Genomic DNA, 19,846 nt, shown 5'->3' with positions numbered 1-19,846 from the left:
CTGCTGATAATACCACTAGACTCTCTCAGCTTGTGTGTTTGTAAAAGGCCAAGTAAGTACTCAATACTCAAGTACTCGATAGTCAAATACTCGCCCACCCCTAAAAATTAGAACAGAGAGAAAGAGAGAGAGAGAGAGAGACAGGGATGCAAGTGTTTTACCTGTTCGTACTGAAGAGAAGCCGAGAGAGGGGAAGGGGAGCATGGGAGAGAATGAGTAATAAGTGGAAGGGGAGAGGGTGGGGGGCCAGACCCACAGGGAGGGGAAGATGATATCTGTCGTCTGTAGTCAACTCTCTACATGCAAAATAACACAACGTAAGTGAAACTGACAGCTACACAACAATAAAACTAAGGGTAAATAAATCAAAATAATGTATAGAAAATCTACAGAAACATAAAGAAACTAGAAATGTGAAGTTAATGATATATAACAAGCTCAAAATATTTTGTTTGAATTATCAGGATTATTCTAAAGGGAAAGAGTCCATAACACATCATACTGTCTTTGTCACTAACAACCATTTTCAACAAGAAAGTTTTGGGTTGGGAACAAAGATTGTATCTGAATATGTCTTCATATCTAATTGTGGCCATGATGTTGTACACAAATACTTCCTAGCAAAACAATTGGACCTGAAGACATATTTCTTTCCAATTAAAATGTTCTATATTTGCTTACAGATGACAGTTAAATGTTTTATTTTTATGTAATTTAAAAAGTTGTTGTGTTCCTTGCACCAGAATGTAATCTTTCCCATTCAGAAAAGCCTTTTACTATGAAAAAAATCAATACAAATTTAGTTTTTCTAACTGAGCAGTTAGTTTTTATACTAAATAACCCTAAAATACAATTAACTACTGTAATTGAACAGTTAGTACTGTATAAACCATTATTCCATCCCCAATTACCTATATTAAGATTAACCTAATGAAAATCACCCAAAATATGTATTTTATGTTATAGTGTCTTAATGAATAGCTATTCAAACTACAAATTAGTTATTTTGTTAGAAACCCATTTTACAGACAAAAGAATGATAGTGTTTAAATGCTTTACAAGATAGCCCATATTTTTGCTACTAGTGTACAATTTTTTCAACAAACCAAGGCATAAACAGAGAAATTATGATACAACTTTATTTAAAAAAGGTCAAAAATGTTATGGGTCAATGAACTATTTGAGTTTTTTTTTTTCACAAACCAATAAACAAGTGTAAGAAGTAAAAAATCAAGAGAATAAAATCTTTACTTAAATGATAGCAAGTTGAATACAAGAACTGAAATGACAGAAAAAAAAACATGCAAACAATAATGATGTTTCAAATAAATCTGTCGTAAACATCTTTGTAACATTAAGGTCCGTTGCAACTTTGTTTAAAAAATGTTGCCAAGTATGAAAGAAGAATACAAAGCGAGACAACACTACAGTTTCCTTACTGAAGTATAAAATACTGACCTCCGCTCGTTCCATAATAGGAGAATACAGGACTGGCGCGGGCGCTGGTGGATCTTTCTTCCTTTTCAACGAAGCGTGTTGCGTTTCTAATGGTAACGTAGTATTTATTCCTAAAGCTCCTGAAAAAACGTTGAACATCAGTCTCAACGTAATGTTGTTTTAGGGTTTACAAATTTACTTTTTATAAAGATATAAAGACAGGGGTTATTATAGTGATCAATCAATATATTAAATTTGATAAATGTTTATTAAACTGGTACCGGTATCGATATTAAGGATTGATACATTTTGGTATCAACACATTGAAATTTTGAAATTTAGAGACAGGCTGATTAGAAAAAGTTCTCTAAGATTTTTTTTAGGGGTGTGCGAATAGTGATTTTCAACCTCGAGCCGAGCCGAGCCGAGCTTTTTAAAAAATTTTCGAGCTCGAGCTTTTTCGAGCCGAGCTTTTCCTAGCGTCACCTTATCTAAGTTATTAAACTTTTTTTTCTTAAAAAAGTGCATAATAATAATAATGTTCTGTCAATTTTTAAATAAACACAATGTTATTTTAATATGTTTAAAAACGTTGAGAATTGTCAAGACATCAAATAGTAGATAATCACGATAAGAACTGAACTGAACTAAATTAAGATGCAAGAAATAAAAGGATATCGATTGAAGGCCTGACGAGATATGCAGTGCAGACTGAGACAATCAGATTGTCTTTCATAATTAACTATTTCTATTAATTAACGACTTTATAACTGTGTAAAAGGTGTGTATCCCTGAATTTATAAATTGCATTCTACACTTATTCACTGCCAAACATTATTCAGTAGAACCTTGATGAACTGAGAATTACACTAGCCTACATAACTTCATTACCCCAAGTATAATACCAAGATAATTTTTATAATTCTATTTGAATCGTATAATCTTAGTTTGTTAAAAATGGATTGTATGTTTAACAATAATTGCAGTCCATTATTGTTAAGCAGTATGGTCCCAAATTATTGTTTTTGATTTTGAAACATCACAGTTCATTTGACAAAATTATAGTTGAAGCAGCCAAATGTCAAGTCGCTTGTGCAATAGTTTGTTTACAAGCTTTCTCCAGACCACGGGGGAGGGGAGGGTCTGATAAGCCGTCTATTGTTCACCCCCAAGAAGGTCCGACCCTCATTAGTGCCGCTCGGCTGCACTCAGTGGGGAACCCAATACTGTACCCCAAATCAATCTTTTAAATTAATACAAATATTTGGTAATAATTGTTTTATTAATATTCACCTTGAAATTTCAATAAATTTGGAGTAAAATTTGACAAAAATCGGCCATTATTAATATTCACCTTGAAATTTCAATAAATTTGGTGTAAAATTTGACAAAAATCGGCCATTTTGACCGATTATTAATACAGTACCAAATACCAATAAAGTAGTACATTCATTGGTAATTAAATAATAGGTAAAAATTAACCGATTTTCGTCAAGTTTTACCCCCCTGCTGTGCGTTATGTCACAAAAGCTTATAAGGACATGGGTGATTAGTAACAATGGCAACTTGTTGAATGCGTGATGAAGGGAAACCCAAGAAATAGAAGAACAAAGAGTAAGAATAACGTGTTATCATTATACCTTTTTTACAATTTCCGTTATTGTTATCTGTATGTAAGATTTTATGATTTTGTTTTATAGATTTATAAAATAATTCTTTTTAACTACGGGAATATCAATTTATAATTTATCAACGTGCTTCTCTTCCGAAACAGCAATACCGGATGCATAATTAAGGTCGATGACCTAAAATATCACGATTGTGCAATATTGTATTTTGATGTTGAAATTAAAATCACGACAAAAGTTTGTATATATCCATGGTCCCTATAGTTTAATCATTTAATATGTACACAATCAATGCTAAATAATCGTGGTTAGTTCTAACTTTATTTTTTATTATTCAAAGTTTCTACACAGTAAGACAATCCAAAGTCAACCCGGGCAATGAATACCTAAAACACAACGTATCTTGTCCTGTGATTGGAATACCACTCGCCGGCCAGTCCTTTAGGTTTAGGGAAGTAGTGCAAGTCTATATATAGCTTCAAGGTCTTACCCACCCCTTCCCCCTCCGGTCCTACTTGACTCACTATACCCGCGCTCCTTTCAAGGTCATTGCCCAACCCCTCCCACCCTTCTTTTGTGTTGCCTTTCTATTGTTTCTATTCTGACTTTTTTTTGGGAAACATTAAATCTATTGTTTACGTAACTTCACAGTAGTAGGCTAGATTTTTCTACTTTGAATTTGAAACAGTACTGTAAAAAAACTATTACGCAGCGCCCCTAGTATCAGGAGGGAGACAAGCACGAGTTGACTTTCATTTGACCATGGTAGTTCTTTTCTGCTTTATGTCTGTTTGTTCCAGACGAATCTAATCGTAAAGCAAAACAGCCGATAACGACTCAGTATTGCATCATACAAGGCTTCTTTGCCGTTTGCTGTTAGGTCGTTGGAAACGTATTGCTGTAATTTTGTCCTGGGAAACTAATGGTGGCTATGGAGATTTAGTCTTTTGTCCAAAACGTCAAAATATATTGTCTATCCGAAAAGCCGGATATATAACGGATAGTGTCGGATATCGAATTTGGGCCCGGTTACCCGATTTTTCAGATATCCGCACACCCCTACTTTTAAACAAAATAAAATAGGTACAAAATTGTGTGACCAGTCAAACTTTATAAACAAACATTTTATTCTATAAAATATAGATGGTAAATAGGGGTTGGTTTAAAGGGAATAAAATACAAAACAGATTAATTATTTTGATAAACATTAGAAAGGTTATGGGTTTGATTGAACTAAAATAACCGCAGGGAATCTTATAAGTAGAAAAGTCGTCAACCACAATCTGTTTAATCAGTACACTGTTAGAGAGAGAGAGAGAGAGAGAAAGAGAGATAGCAGATAGGGGCGTTTGATAAGGAATCTGAAAAAGTAAACAAACAAGGAACAACGGCATGACGATACTCGTTTACAGCCTTATTGTGTCGCCCACTACATTTGCACACGTGACCACTTTTAGTTTCTTCCTTATCTTCCATCGGTCCCAAAATAGAATTCCTGAAATAGTTTGTTGGTATGATCTCCCCTCCCACACAAGGCGCAGTGCTCAGTGCGCACTGTAGGTTGCCACGGCAACCATGTGTCGTCATAGCGACGAGCCAATCACGCACTCGCACTGCGTTGTGTATTACGATACGAATAGCTGTGTTAGAAAGACAACGCGATAGGACAGGTGGTAGATTGTCTCTTTACTACTGTATCTCCTCAAAATTACGATCGATAATCATTGCGTCTTGACTGAGCTGAGGTTCGTGTTCGTGCTTATCAAACCTCGAATGCATGAACAACGTAGAATTGTGATAACATTGTTTTCAATTACGACCCAAATTAAGTGTTTTTTTAGTTTTGACTTAGTATTAAAAGCTCGGCTCGAACTTCGAGCTTTTTCAAAATGTCTCGAGCCGAGCCGAATAATGAAAAGCTCGACCAAAAAGCTCGAAGATTCGAGTACTCGCACACCCCTAATTTTTTTAAAGATATTCAAGCCGTCAATCGCATTTTGTATGACAGTTTTGTTAATTTTTTTTTTTGTTTTGTTTTTTATTGAGTCCTAAATGGCTACAAAATGTTGAACAGGACGAATAAATAAAGGATTTAATTTTGTTTGGACCTTGTGACTAAGGTGCATGTATTTCTCTTCGTTAGCATTCTTTTTTTTAAACTTCCTCAATAATCTTTTACTATGTGTAGCTTTTTTTGTGAGCAACACAAGAACGTTGACTTAGTAGGGAAAAAAAAGTTTCATTTTTGTATTGCCAGGGGGCAATACAAAAATGAAACTTTACAAGTGAAAAATATCCTATTTAACCTTAACTATAAATTATTTAATATTTCTATGAAAACTAGTTCTAATAGCTTTGAATTTAACATGCTTGCAATATAATCTATTGAAAAGTAAAAAAATATTGTATTCCTGCAAAGAATATATTACAAGCATAACATTTGGCAGTGCAATAATTTGTACAGAATGATTTTTACATTCTGGAATTATTTTTTGTACATATATAACATGTTTACAAACTAGCTTTTGTAATTAACGTCAAGAAATTTTACGATAGATTGCACTTTTTCAAAGCCAAGATTTAATAGTCTACTTTATCATGGAAGCGTACTTCTAATTTACAAAAAAAGTCATTTATCTTTCCTGATTCAGCTGAACACTACAATGTTAAAATAAATTGTAATCTAACATCTTTTTAGCAACTTGGAAAGCTAAACAAACACAGCTGCAGACGACAAACAGTCACAAACACGACACCGATCAATTATACGCATATTACCAGACAAGGTAGTAGCTAGACTATTACTTCTGGAGGTCTGCTGTTGTGACAGAGAGGTGACATTGGTGTTGTAGCCACTGGAGGCAGCCATACGAGACTCCAGACTGTCAACTACGTAGTCACTGACACGACCATCTACAAAAACACATATAATAGTCATAGTAGACAGGCAATACTATTTTTATTTTGGTTTATGTATGCAGTAGTTTAGTAAGGATCTGCAGAGTCCATGAAAGCTGGAACAGTATGACAAAAATTTGTCTGAAACAATAGGACAGACCTTTTGAGTGATAAAATGTAACTAAACAATTGTAATATAAATTGAACGAGACAATTTGTTTGATAAGAATGTAACCATCAATCTTACATCAAGTTAATACTGAGAATTTTATTTTCTGAGAGCATATTAGAACAAAACAAATCTCAATTCAAACCCTATGTAAAAATTTTACACTTGGATAGTAAGTCTACTTGCATTATCTGTATCCCAAGAAGGCCAACTTGCAGTATAGGCCTATGTATTTTAAGTATGTCTACTTAGTACTTACAGTACCTGTATCCTAAGTTGGCCTATTAGCAGTATGTGTATCCTAAGTAGGTCTAAGTACAGTATCTGTATCCTAAGTAGGCCTACTTGCAGTATCTTTATCTAAAGTCAAAATCACAACTAACCAGTTGGGTAACTTCTCTCCCAGTTGGCGTATCTGTACTGTTCTACAGTATCTAGATAGCTGGGCTCATCATGCAGGTACTCCTGGCTGCTGGAGTCGTCTTGGTTGCTCATCCCTTCGTCATCGGCAAACTCATCACTGTCGTACTCTACTCCTCCTTGTAGCAGCTGACCTGCGTCCTCCTCGTCCGAGTGTAGAGAATCTGCCTCCTCTACAAGACTGTCGCCGAATCTGTAGCAACCTGCGTAAAAATATTTGTAAGAATTTTTTCACTATAGAAACATATGGCTAGCTCTCTCCTTACTAATTGGCCGTTATAGTTTGCCACAAAAACGTATTGCAAGAAGGATATATGTACCATGGATTCCATCAAGCCAGTGATTTGTAAAAGTATTTGTTAGAAAAATGTTGTGAATGACAAATTGACAACAATCACATTGAATCATTAAATTAGCTGCATGAACACCAGCAACTACAATTTACTTAAGTTTGCCCAATACAGCAACTTAAAAAACAAGAAACAGCCTGCTGATCTAGTGCTGTTTGCTACATAAAGCTGTTTCATTGTGTTAGTTTTGAAATTAATTTGAACAAGTAAGTGTGGTTTGGAAATATCGTCATTAATTCAATTCAATTCAAAGATACTTTATTCACATATATACAAAAGTATACATGAATGGCGTTCAGAACAATACATCATACATTATATCGCCTAATAACTAGATAAAAAATAGATACATTATACATATATATAAAATAAATATTTAATTACTTAAATTAATTAATTTTGTTAAGGATCTGCAGACTTTTACTTTGGGTCAGGTCAAAATTTTTGCCCGAGACCCAAGAAAGAGTTTATTTCCTAAAATGTTAATTGAAATACTACAATGGGCTTAAACATAATATTATACATGATCTTCCCTATATTGCGAAGAAATGATTAAGATCTTCCGTGTTCACAACAAGATCACAAACATCTTCCACGGTCACTGAAAAATCCTAAGCATCAGATAGTCATAGCATAATTAAATACATCTCCCACTATATTGACAAAATTGTCTTACATGGTTACAGAAAAATGATGTACATCATGAACATCAGCACTATTCTCAGAGAAGCCTACCTGACAGTTTAGCCTGTTCTAGTATATACTGCTGTAGGGGTAGAAGGTGTTCCTGCATCTCAGGCTCCAGTATGAACCCTCCCACCCCTACTGGCTGGTTGGAGTACACTGGTGAGGAGTCAGTTTTGTTGTCCACCCTTGGACACAGTGTCAAGCTGTGATTGCCGTTGTTCTTCAGCACAGCTCGTCTGTTGTGCAGCGAGTTGTTGTGTCGCTCCTCCACGTTGTTGAACGTTGGTCGTTTCAGAACTGTTGAACAAAAAAGTAGAGTTTAGGCCTATAACTTTAGTTTTGCAAAATCTATGTTCATTTAAGGCCATCTAACTAATATTTATTAAAATTCATGATGTAGCCCCTGAACTGTTTAATTAGACTAATATGAGGTACATAACAGTTCCATTTTGACTTAAGTGGAACTCACTACATGTTTCGCCTATTCAGGCATCATCAGGTGATATCCTAGCAAGAATGCTTTGTCTTCATCCATGATGGGGTCGTCAAGAAACATTTAAATAAATACACACACATTACGCACGAAAACATTTAACAATTAATTAGTAGGCCTACTATTATCGGTGCGCGCCTACTATAATTCCAGCATGTTCAGTCTGCCTCCGTACCGCGACCAATAATAGTAGGCCTACTAGTTAATTGTTAAATGTTTTCGTGCGTAATGTGTTTGTATTTATTTAAATGTTTCTTGACGACCCCATCATGGATGAAGACAAAGCATTCTTGCTAGGATATCACCTGACGATGCCTGAATAGGCGAAACATGTAGTGAGTTCCACTTACAACAAAATTGAACTGTTGACGTAAAGGTATGTACCTCATATTAGTAATATTTATTCAACAACATACTACTAACATTACTAACAGCCTCAAAAATGAATGAACTACTATGGCATGCATTATGTTTTAGATAATGTAAATTAATGTTTCATATTTAAGATACTGGTCAATGCTGCAACATTGCATAATCAACCTTGCATTCTTACAATTCATCTAATACAAATCTTTATCCTCAGACAGGATTCCAATAATGTTTGAGTTTTTTCTTTCAGAACAAAAATCTTACGTTACCCAAATTGAGATCACAAAAGATGTATTCAGTGTTGTTATGATTGCAGGAGATGATGACAATGTTGTGGCAATCCTTGCCTACCAGTTTTCAAAATCTACTGGATTTGACCACTAATTTGCAGTGCTTATACGTTGTCTTAAATCATGATACCTTTGTCGTTGTGTTCGTTGGTAGCAGTGTCCGGATGTAGCAGTGGCTGTGTTCTAGGACTAGAGGACACACTGGTGCTTGAGTCATTCTCATTATCACTACTTGACAGTCCTGCCTCTCTGTCTCTGTAAACACATAAACTGATAAGAATCACGAGTAAACTTAATAGACGATAAGCAATAGCTTCGTGAACCTTAACAGGTATAAACCAAAATGGCTTGTTGTAGACAATGCTTAACAACATCTGTCACTAAATGGCCAGATACATTTATATTATGATAATTTTGTGTACCAACTTACGTCAGTGATACTTCGTCCAAAGCTCAACCACTTGATGATGCCAACAACAAAAATTGAGTTACTATTTCATTTTATGTACCATTAGGAAATTTGATTTGGTAAATTTTAAGGTAAAAAAATCCTGTTTTCATTTAGAAAAAAGCTGTATTTTTGGAGGTTTAAAGATATTTTGAAACAACAATTAACTAACCACGTTGATGCCCTTTTGAGTATACTGGTGAAGAATTCAGGCTCTTAATGAAGACACTAATACGATAGGTAGCCTGGTTGTACCGGTTCTCAAGTTCTTATTGCGAATTTGAGAACCAGTACAATCCAACCATAATAAATCGGTTAATGAGTGGGGCGTTATGCGATTATATTAAAATCTGCTACCCGTGTGATCTTTGACAGAGTGGAGGGATTAAGGGGGTTAAAATCCCCCAAATGTTTCTAGAAATACAGTAAGCTGCCTGACTAGTCTAAAAATACTTATTTTGAAATTAAAAATTCTTGAAAGAATGCATTGTTTAGTTAAAGTATGTTTTTTTTTCTCACTAAACTCTTAAAGGAGTATGTAAATAAATATAGGATGGAGAGGACACAGCTAACTCACCTGATGAAAGGTTGCAGATGAGTCAAAGAACACATAAAATCACACACATAATTTACTTAATATTTCGCCTCTTTCAGAGGCGAAATATTAAGTAAATTATGTGTGTGATTTTATGTGTTCTTTGACTCATCTGCAACCTTTCATCAGGTGAGTTAGCTGTGTCCTCTCCATCCTATATTTATTTATTTAATCCAAGCTAAATGCTTTTTCCTAAAAACATAACCTTAAAGGAGTATGTGTAATTTAATGTTAAAATTTTGCACAATTTCTCAAAAAGAAGCCATCTGACCTCCTGTCTAAAAATATTCCTTGATCTGCCCTTGCACCCTATACCCTCATCTAGTAGTACCAACCTGGTAACAATATGTGCAGGTTGCAGACGGTGGGCATTGGCTAACGTAGAGGAGTTGGAGGAAGACGAATGGGAGTGTCTTGATTGTGGAGGTGGAGGGGGAACACTGCTGGCGAGGTTGGCATAGTCTGGGCTCAGCTTGGGACATCTGTGTTGGTGTTTCCTGCGCGCCTGCGAACATAACACCTAGTTAGGTTATGTACAAAAACCACTAAATATAAAAACAATACAACTTTTATGTTCAAGGTTTCCTCATTATAATTTTTTTCAGTAGATAAAAAAGTTAACTTAAGTTCTATATGAAACTAAGCTATAACATAAAGAAGTTTGTTACTAAACTTATCTATGTACACAAAATGGCAAACGTTTTTCTGGGTCAATTGATTGATTTGACTAGACACAAGAAGCTTTCCATGACCAAGAAAAAAATAGCTTATTCCCAATATGGGAAATTCGCTAAAAGCTTGAAAAAAATTATTTCTGGCCCAATTCCTCAGACCAGGTTTGGCCTGATCTGGAAATATCAGGTAACCGCGGACCTTTCAACAGTGAATTCGTTACCTGAGGTGTAGACTCGACAGATCTTCGTCCACTAGACAGTTGTGTGTTCCCAGACAAGAAGTACTTCTCATGCATGGAGTCCTCCTCCTCCTGGTCCAGGGAGAGTGTAGAGGACACTGACAGAGGTGCGGTCTGAACAAACATATTGTAGTTTACCACTTTAGTAGACATACAATTTTTTAAACAATTTGTTTTATTTCAGTTGGAATTAATAAGTACTATGTAGAATGTAAACCCTCCCCTTTAGTCCTAGCTCTAACAGGGGAACCGAGCCTCAGGTATAGGGCGGGTCGCAGGTGGCGGATGGCGAACGTTCCATCAGATATGGTGGACAGCTGCGAATAAGGGGTAACCCGAATAAGCAGTCCCGGACCGAGGCGGCAGCACCAGAGGGCGTGGGAGGGTGATCTGTGGCAGGGTCACACTCAGCAAGTCCACATGAGCCCGATGATAGTGCTGTGTCATGGCGAGGAAGTGCCGCCATCAAATAAGCACTGCCCGTACTGCCTTGTACGACAGGGTTTGGGTACCCAAAGGCTAGGAGAAGGATACTCCGATGTAACACCGAGGTCAGGTTAGGATCTTGGAGCTGCAGTGGAAGCCACTAACCTAGGAGAAGGTGACTCCAAAATCAAAACCCTGGTCCTCCAGGTTGGGGGTTGGGCGTAGGACCGACAACCCTACCCTGGAAAAATCGCTTGTTCAGCAACGCCAACAAAATGCCTCGGACCATGATGGAACTCCTGGAAAACGACCCCTGCTCAGAAATAAGGACTTGAGACTTGGAACTTGGAACGTAAGGACCCTGGCTGTGCCTGGCAAAATAGATATTTTGAGTGAAGAACTAAAAGAATATAACATTGATATAGCAGCCTTACAAGAGACAAAGTGGCCATTTTGTGGCAAACTTAATACAGATAGTTACCAAATACTATATAGCGGCTGTGACGATGGCAGACACTACGCAGGTGTAGGTTTTGCCATAAGAAGACAGTTACTAGAATCTGTGATATGTTATAAAGCTTTAAATGAAAGAATTTGTTACCTTAGGTTAAGAGGAAAATTTAATAATTTATCTGTGATTAGTTACTATGCGCCAACGGAAGAAAGTAATGATGAGGATAAAGACAATTTTTATACACAACTAGAAGAATTAGTTACCGATATTTCAGATTATGATACGCTTATAATGTTAGGAGATGCAAATGCCAAAATAGGTAGAGAAGATATATGGAAAAGTGTAGCTGGAAAAGAAAGCTTACATGAAGAAAGTAATGAAAATGGTGTAAGGTTACTAAGTTTTGCTTGCTCCACAGACTTATTCATAGCAAGTACTAAATTTCCTAGAAAAAATATCTACAAACAAACCTGGGTATCACCTGATGGACACACGGTAAACCAAATAGACCATGTCCTAGTAGATAAAAGACATCTGAGCTCAGTTACCCAGGTAAGAAGCCTAAGGGGAGCAGAATGTGGCACTGATCACTATTTAGTCTTAATAAAAGTAAAACAAAAATTAAAAATAGAAAAGAGAAAAAAGAATAAAGCTGAAGAAAGAATATTGTTTGAACCAAACAAGATAAATGAATACCAAATCGAACTGAAGAATAGGTTTTCTGTGTTAGCACAAGACACCGGAGAGGATGTAGAAAGAGTATGGGAAACCATTAAGAAAGGGGTCAAAGAATCAGCTGAAACAGTCTTTGAAAAAAGTAAGATTATTAAAAAACCATGGTTTAACGAAGAATGCCAAAAACTTGTTCAAGAAAGAAGACAAACAAAAAAGAAAACTCTCGCAGATAACACGGCGGAGTCAAAGGCAAGATACCAACTCCTAAATAGAGAAGTAAACAAAACACTAAGAAGAGAAAAAAGAAAGTATGTAAACAACACTCTACTACGAGCAGAACAGGACTGCAACCAAAATAACTCTAAAGACTTCTACAGAAGAATTAGGTTTTTCCAAAAAGGTTTTAAACCAAATGTAATAGGCGTGAAAAATCGATATGGAATAGTAACATGTGAGCCAACTGAAGTTTTAAAAACTTGGAAAGAGTACTTTTGTGAACTATTAAACTGTAATGAAGATGAAGCAAGGAATATTGAAGATGAAGTTTTGGCAGAGGAGGAAGAAGATCAAGGAATCGAAGAAATTCCTTGTGCTGAGCCCACAATACAAGAAATAAAGGATGTTTTAAAAACATTCAAAAATGGCAAAGCTCCTGGTGAAGATGCGATCCCAATAGAATTAATGAAAAATGGAACCGAAGAACTTTTCATCCATCTACACAAACTGATTCTACAAGTATGGAAAAGCGAGAAAATGCCAAAAGAGTGGACTGAAGCAGTAATAGTCCCACTGCACAAAAAAGGGGACAAATTAGAATGCAAAAATTATAGAGGTATATCCCTTATAAATACAACATACAAAATACTATCTAAACTTATCTTAAACAGACTCAAAGGCCATGTAGAAGAAATAGTAGGAGACCACCAAGCAGGTTTTATGAAAGGGAGATCAACAACAGACCAAATATTTATTCTAAAACAAATAACCTCAAAGTATTGGGAATACAACAAGGATATATATGTAATGTTTGTTGATTTTAGCAAAGCTTACGACTCAATAAACAGACATAAACTGTGGAAGATGATGAAAAAGTATGGAGTACCTAATAAAATAATTCAGTTGGCAAAAATGTGTTTAAACGAATCCAAAGGGAAAGTAAAAATAGGGAAAGAATATACAGATACATTTAATATAAATACCGGAGTGAGACAAGGTGATGGTCTATCGCCATTATTATTCAATATAGCACTAGAAGAAGCTCTCAAGAAAACAAGAAATAGTGAAGGAGGGGCAAGACTTACTGATAAAATAAACCTTCTAGCATTCGCAGATGATGTAGCCATTGTAGCTGAAAACAAAAATAATCTCAAAGTGCTAACAGAAGTACTAATTAAAGAAGCAAGAAAAGTGGGTTTACAAATAAATGAAAACAAAACCAACTACATGAAAATAAGTAGGCAAGATGACGAGGAAGACCACTTAGAAGTATTAAACTATAGGTTCCAGAAAACTAGTATTTTTAAGTATTTGGGAGTGATGATCACAAATAATAATAGAGAAGAAATAGAAATTCAGAGCAGACTCACAGCAGCAGAAAGATCATACTGGAGTTTAATAAAATTATTCAAAAGCAAACTGCAATCAAAATCCACTAAAATAAGAATGTATAAAACTATAGTGCAACCTGTATTGCTATACGGGTCAGAAACTTGGTCTTTTACCAAAAAATCCCAGAAGCGCCTTATTACTTTTGAAAACAAAATTTTGAGAAGAATTTTTGGACCAGTAAAAGAAGGAAATGCATGGAGGATAAGGAAAAATAGAGAGTTAAAAGAATTATATGGTGAACCAGATATTGTGGGAATAGTTAAGAGTAGGAGGTTGAGATGGATGGGCCATATTAACCGTAGAAGTGAGAGAGAGATGGTAAAGAGGGTACTCAGAGGTATACCAGAAGGAAGGAGACCATTAGGTAGACCAAGAATGCGATGGGTTGATGAGGTGACGAAGGACTTGAGAGGAATGGGAGCAGACTTGGAGCTGGCAGAGGATAGAAGAGCTTGGAGGCACATGGTTGGCGAGGCCAAAAACCACCTAGGTTTCCAATGGCCACAGGAGTAAGAGTAAGTATGTAGAATGTAAAATTGTTGTGTTGATGAACTTAGGTGTTCTGAATTTGGGAAATAAATAATATAGTAATAATAGTAAAGGAAATGTCTTGATGGTATGTATCAAATTTGAATTAATAGCAAAATGATTAGAAAAAAGAAATTATTTAGAAGGGAGGAAGAAGAAAAGAAGAATGAGGTGCAAGAGACACTCTCACATGAGGGATAAGTGAAGAGGATTACGAATATGGAAGAGATAAAAGGAAAAATAATAAGGGAATGAGGAGGCAAGAGGAAGAATAATGAGGAAGAGGAATAACAAAGAAGTATGAGGAAGTGTAAAGAGGAAGATGAATAAGATTAACCAGTAAGAGTAATGAAGAGTAATTATGAAGAATAATAAGGGGGGTTAATGAGGAAGGTTAATGATGCAGATTAATGGGAAAAGGGAATGAAGAAGGGTAATGAGGTATATTAATGAGGATGATTAAAAAGGAAGATAAATTAGGAAGGGGAATTATAGAAAACAAGCACTAACTATGTATTCAAACAATTAATTATGTAGGCCTATATCACAACTTCTATATATATAATACGCTAAGCCGATTTTTGTAAACAGAACTCCTCCCTCATTTTTAGACCGATTTAATGGCCCTGATCTGTAGTTTTGCAAAGTCTTTTTATTTTTTTGAAATCTTTATTAGTTCTTGCTGGACCTTCCATTAAAAATGGGTTTTCTCCCATAAGATTAACATGGGGGAATCTGAATATTTAATTGGAATCTTTGTCTCCACTAATTTAAGAGAACGGCTGGGCGTAGAAACTTGGTAGAGGTGTCCAAAGAAAGGTCTTGGTCTGTAGACGAGTTATCAAAAGAAAAACAAAGTAAATTCCCTTAGGGCTCTGCCCCAGAAGCCTTTAAAAGATACCTTCACAGATTCGTTTACATTTTGGCCATGTGGATATTTTAATACTTTTTAACGAACAGCTGTTAATTTTTAAATCTATACTTATTTAATACGCAAGCAGGATTTTTGTGACAATTACTCCTCCGAAACTACTGAACCGATTGCCATGTTTTTGGTGTCATTGGAAAGAGCGTATCGTGAATTTGTGCAGGAAACTTTCTTTTTAGGAAAATAATTAGAGAGTGAGGCCCTGGGACCCTTTAAAGTTTCGTATTTCTTTATAAGATTAACATGTGAAACAAACATTGTTTTGAAACTCCAGCTGTTGTCAGAAATTCAATATTAATAATAATTGGTCTCCATGGAAGCATGAGAAAATTCACAATGTTTACATTTGCTTTGACATTTAAATGTAAACAACCAGAACTGTCAAATGCCTTTTTAACAATTTCAGCCAGCTGATCCAAAAAAATAAAACAACTATGTGGCAGGTTTATTTAATCTTAAACTTTATGATAGATTATTTTTATTATAAATCCATGTCAATGATTATGAAACAGATTTTTCCCGTTGCAAAAATTAATAGTGAGTAAAAGAGGATATGTTAATTGTAAACAGTCAATGTGTAAATTATCTATATGTTGTATTACAAATTTTAAAAAAGATGTTAGTTTGTGTTTAATGATATAAGTTATTAATTATAGAATTTTTATTTTAAGGATTTGGCATATGAGTAAGCCTATGATAAATAACACCATTTCAGAGTTCTGCCAGTGTTTACCTAACTCTGTCATGTAGAGTTTAACGTAGCCTACACCTTATTGTCTACAAATTGGCTAAAAAACTTAGGTACGGTACTTTATAAAAGCTGACAGCCTTTTACGTTGACTTAAATTGTAAGCTTACCTTTTCCCGTCCATGGACAGTTTGATTGTTTAAAATTAACCCTTTAAACTGGAATAGGACTGTTATGTAAATTGTGAGTATTCCCATTAGTTATTAATCTTTTAGTTGTCTCTTTTAAAATCAATGGAAATTATGACTGTTTTAGTTTTTAAACAAGTTATTTGTTTATAAATAACTCCTGTACTTATTTGCAATTGCTCGATTTCGAGCAACATGTACACTAGTTGTATTTTAAACAACACACAATTATTGGTTACTGAATTATCCAAAGGAAGATTTTTTGCAATTTTAATTTTTTGAACTCTTAGAGAGCCTTTGAATGTTATTAGGCTAACAAAAAAGGGTTGTGCCTGTTTACTAGCGCTACTCAGCAACAAAAACAATAATTTAATTTATCTCTAAAAAATATATTCTTAAAGTGCACTGAGCAGCGGCCTAAAAAATACTATGTAACTTCCTCATATAGTTACAAAATGCTCAAACTCGCATTGTGAAATTTATGATTCGGCGTATATTTCTCCAACAGTGTGCTCTTATCGTGTCTAATAACATCCAAACACAAAAACCATGCCTAAGATAATACCTATCTTGACAAACTATTTACAGTGGCCTATTTGCCTATATTACGGACAGTGGCCCACTGGGTTGGTAACATTATTGAAAGTAAACACAATATTTTGGCTGTAAGAGTAAATACTATTTATATAAGCAGCTACTGTCATGACAGAAATGTCATATTCCTTTTAAACTAGATCACATTATCCTTTATAAAATACGTTGATTAACGATGCATGTAAACGTCAATATTTACGTAACAGCCAATTTACAGTATGTTTTCTCTTTGGAAATGGCACATTGCTATTTCATTTTGCATTATTTGTTGCCAATGAAGCCACAAGACCATATAAACGAGGAGGCCCCTAACCGTCGATTTCGACGGGTTTCACCTAGTAGTATTTATTTTAGTAGGTATTGTATATTTTATGTTCCTATGTGTATTGGCTATGCCATTGAAAGATGAGAGGAAGAATAGAGAACAACGATCATGTTAATATAAATTGTTTCAATTGATGTTATGTATACTCACAACAGGTTGAGGGGTGGTCTGACTACGACTCCTGGACAGATGTTGGTTTGACTGACTGTTGGACAGTGCAGGTCGTGTCCTAGACACACTTCCAGTGTTGCGGTTCTCATGTCCTAGGCTGTAGCCTCCACCCACACCTGTAAAAATAGATCCGGGTTGTAATTGGTTGCTTTACCCATGTTTCCAATCCAGACACAATGTTTTTATAGGCAGGTATTGTTTTTGCAATATATTGTTCAAAGGCTAGATACAAATGTTATTTCTAACTTATACGAAGTGTGCCTTTGTGCTTGAAAGCTCAAAATTTTACAGAAATCAGTAATTAACATCCGCACACTTTGTCGGCCAAATTGAACATTGTTAATTTTAATTTTAAAACTGGCTACAACTCTAATATAAGAACTTATATCAACAATCAGAGATATTGCTAACTGATCACTCACTGATATCAATATCAAAGCTCTTCTGCTTGGCAGGCAGATGTGCGGCGTTGGAAGCACTCCTCTGCACCGAAACACCAGGTCGTCGCTCCTGCGTCTGCCGCTCGGGCTGCGCATTGGCATCGCTGAGAGGTTTCTTCTTCAGCACCGGAGTGGACGTGGACAGCGTCAGACCACTTGACGGAGAGTGTTTGAGCCCGTGGTTAGGCGACTCTAGTGGCTTGACTGAAGACTCCAGGGAGTTGCGGCTCAACGAAACACAACTGGAGTCACTCGACCGTCCCGACTCTTGCACTGGGCCAGTCTGGAAAATTGCAGTGAAATGTAGTTTTTAATTACATTGAAACTACCGTACTGCTTATATTGAAAAGATTAATTGTTTGGTTTAGTGTGTTAAGGAGGTTTTGATTAATAAGGTGAAGATTGTAAGTGGTGAAGTGGGAGATTGCAGATGGTGGATAAGGACGGACTGTGAAAGGAGAAGATGGAAAGGCTTAGTTGAAGACAAGAACTGAGAATGTAACGTGGAAATAGATAGGCTTTACAATGGATCCTATTAGGTGAATCACACTGCTAGTCTAACTTTAACTTTTTGACTTGTTTTATATTGTTCTCTTGTCCCAAATTGGGGATTTTTAGAGATTCTCTATGAGTATAAACGGTAAATCCCTCAATTACCTCATTTTAAAAGTCCCATCTCGGAGTATTATAATACATAGAATTTGTTTATCTATAGTGGTAGTACAAAATGACACACAGTACTATGGTATTTATTTCAATTTGCTTTAAATGACATTTTTAGATTTTCCTTACTTAGGAGTTCAACATTATACAAATTCTAAGCAGTTAAAACAAATAAAACAAATATATTAAATGTCATTGAGGAACTGGATGTGAAGTAACTTATACTGGAGAATTAGAGAGCTCAGGAACCTATCCATAAGATCAGATATTCTGACGGTGTTAAACAATTTGGTGGCTTGGTTATGTATCTATGTAATAGAGGAAAATGCTGTACAAGAAGTGTAAAAAAATTGTATACCAAAGGGAGGTGTCAGATGTGCAAAAAGACCATATGTGATTAACATGGACTGACAAAATAGTTGAAGATGTAAAAACTAGAAGTTGAAATTGCTAACGCAAAATCTAAAATAGAAAAGTAAACATAAGTAAGAGTTTCAATAAAACAAAACAAGACAGAATATCATAAAAGTGGATTTTTACGCTGAAAACAAATTATATTTAAAACAAGTGGCAAGAGAGAGGAGCTTTAACGATGGATACAAGGGACGATATTGAAACTGGTAAATCAATAATGATGCTATAGAGCAGTAACAGTCAACTAACCTGTGTCTGAGTCGTCCTGTGGTACCAGGACCCGTGACTGCCTCGCCTTGGTCGTCCGTCTCTGTCAGCCGCCCCTGTAGACGGCATCCTGCTGGGTGTGTGAGTCTGAGCAGCCTGCTGTGATGTATGTTGATGCCTGCAACCACAACTACACTCTTGCATCAAACTGTCAATAGATTAATTAATGAATAAATTGTTTCCATTACTTATCCTAAATGAATGGGATTGTTAAAAATATAAGTAACAGTTTTAATAAGTTGTTGGTCTGTTGGAAAAACTATCGGTCTTGAAAAAACCGGCATCATCTCCAGCTGTCTTGGTGGAATCACCATCATCTACCACAATGGACATCACTATCATCTTCTGTGATCGCGGCAACATAGTAAATTTTGGTCACAATCATTGCTGATGAAGCATTCTACAATTTTAAAAGCCTTCCTAAATAGTTGCCGCAATTTAAGACTGTGTGGCAAAATGTGACCATAGCTTGAACCCACTTTTTTTACATTTTTGTAAGATAACCATGACTATTACATCACTCATCTTACTTACTTACTCCCTCGACCTGATTGACCAGGTCTTGCTGGATAGACTGAGTCAAAAAGGTAAACTATAGATAGGTAGCATGACAAATACAACAAAACAAATACCTACATAACTTGGTACATTAGTATTATACCGATCAGACGGATAAATCAACTTCCAAATAAGATTTTAATTAGTTCAAAAACATTTCTTGCTAATCTATCCAAGCCTAAAACATAGTCCACCCTTAGGTTGGGTTATAATTATTATTAG

General features: G+C 35.6%; 1 protein-coding gene across 5 annotated transcripts in view; it reads right to left on the bottom strand.

Annotated features, from left to right (window-relative positions):
• Positions 1 to 19,846, bottom strand: part of LOC128994014 (rho GTPase-activating protein 39-like) — a 77,050-nt gene that overhangs the window by 39,199 nt on the left and 18,005 nt on the right. For 2 of the 5 annotated variants that reach the window (XM_054418211.1, XM_054418210.1), the window contains 11 exons: positions 19,049 to 19,196; positions 17,705 to 18,005; positions 17,262 to 17,398; positions 10,680 to 10,811; positions 10,120 to 10,289; positions 8,872 to 8,996; positions 7,638 to 7,886; positions 6,516 to 6,755; positions 5,844 to 5,978; positions 1,459 to 1,577; positions 162 to 296 (listed from right to left, as the gene is read on the bottom strand). In XM_054418211.1, the coding sequence (XP_054274186.1) occupies positions 162 to 296; positions 1,459 to 1,577; positions 5,844 to 5,978; positions 6,516 to 6,755; positions 7,638 to 7,886; positions 8,872 to 8,996; positions 10,120 to 10,289; positions 10,680 to 10,811; positions 17,262 to 17,398; positions 17,705 to 18,005; positions 19,049 to 19,196 (1,891 nt within the window). The remainder of the gene's footprint in view (positions 1 to 161; positions 297 to 1,458; positions 1,578 to 5,843; positions 5,979 to 6,515; positions 6,756 to 7,637; positions 7,887 to 8,871; positions 8,997 to 10,119; positions 10,290 to 10,679; positions 10,812 to 17,261; positions 17,399 to 17,704; positions 18,006 to 19,048; positions 19,197 to 19,846) is intronic. The other 3 variants (XM_054418213.1, XM_054418212.1, XM_054418214.1) reach the window with 3 other exon arrangements.

This window comes from Macrosteles quadrilineatus, unplaced genomic scaffold, assembly GCF_028750875.1.
Source record: "Macrosteles quadrilineatus isolate MER2022 unplaced genomic scaffold, UCM_ALF_1.0 Scaffold_5__1_contigs__length_97177068, whole genome shotgun sequence".
In the NCBI taxonomy this organism is placed as follows: Eukaryota; Metazoa; Arthropoda; class Insecta; order Hemiptera; family Cicadellidae; genus Macrosteles; species Macrosteles quadrilineatus.
This window is presented reverse-complemented; position numbering and strand designations above follow the sequence as displayed.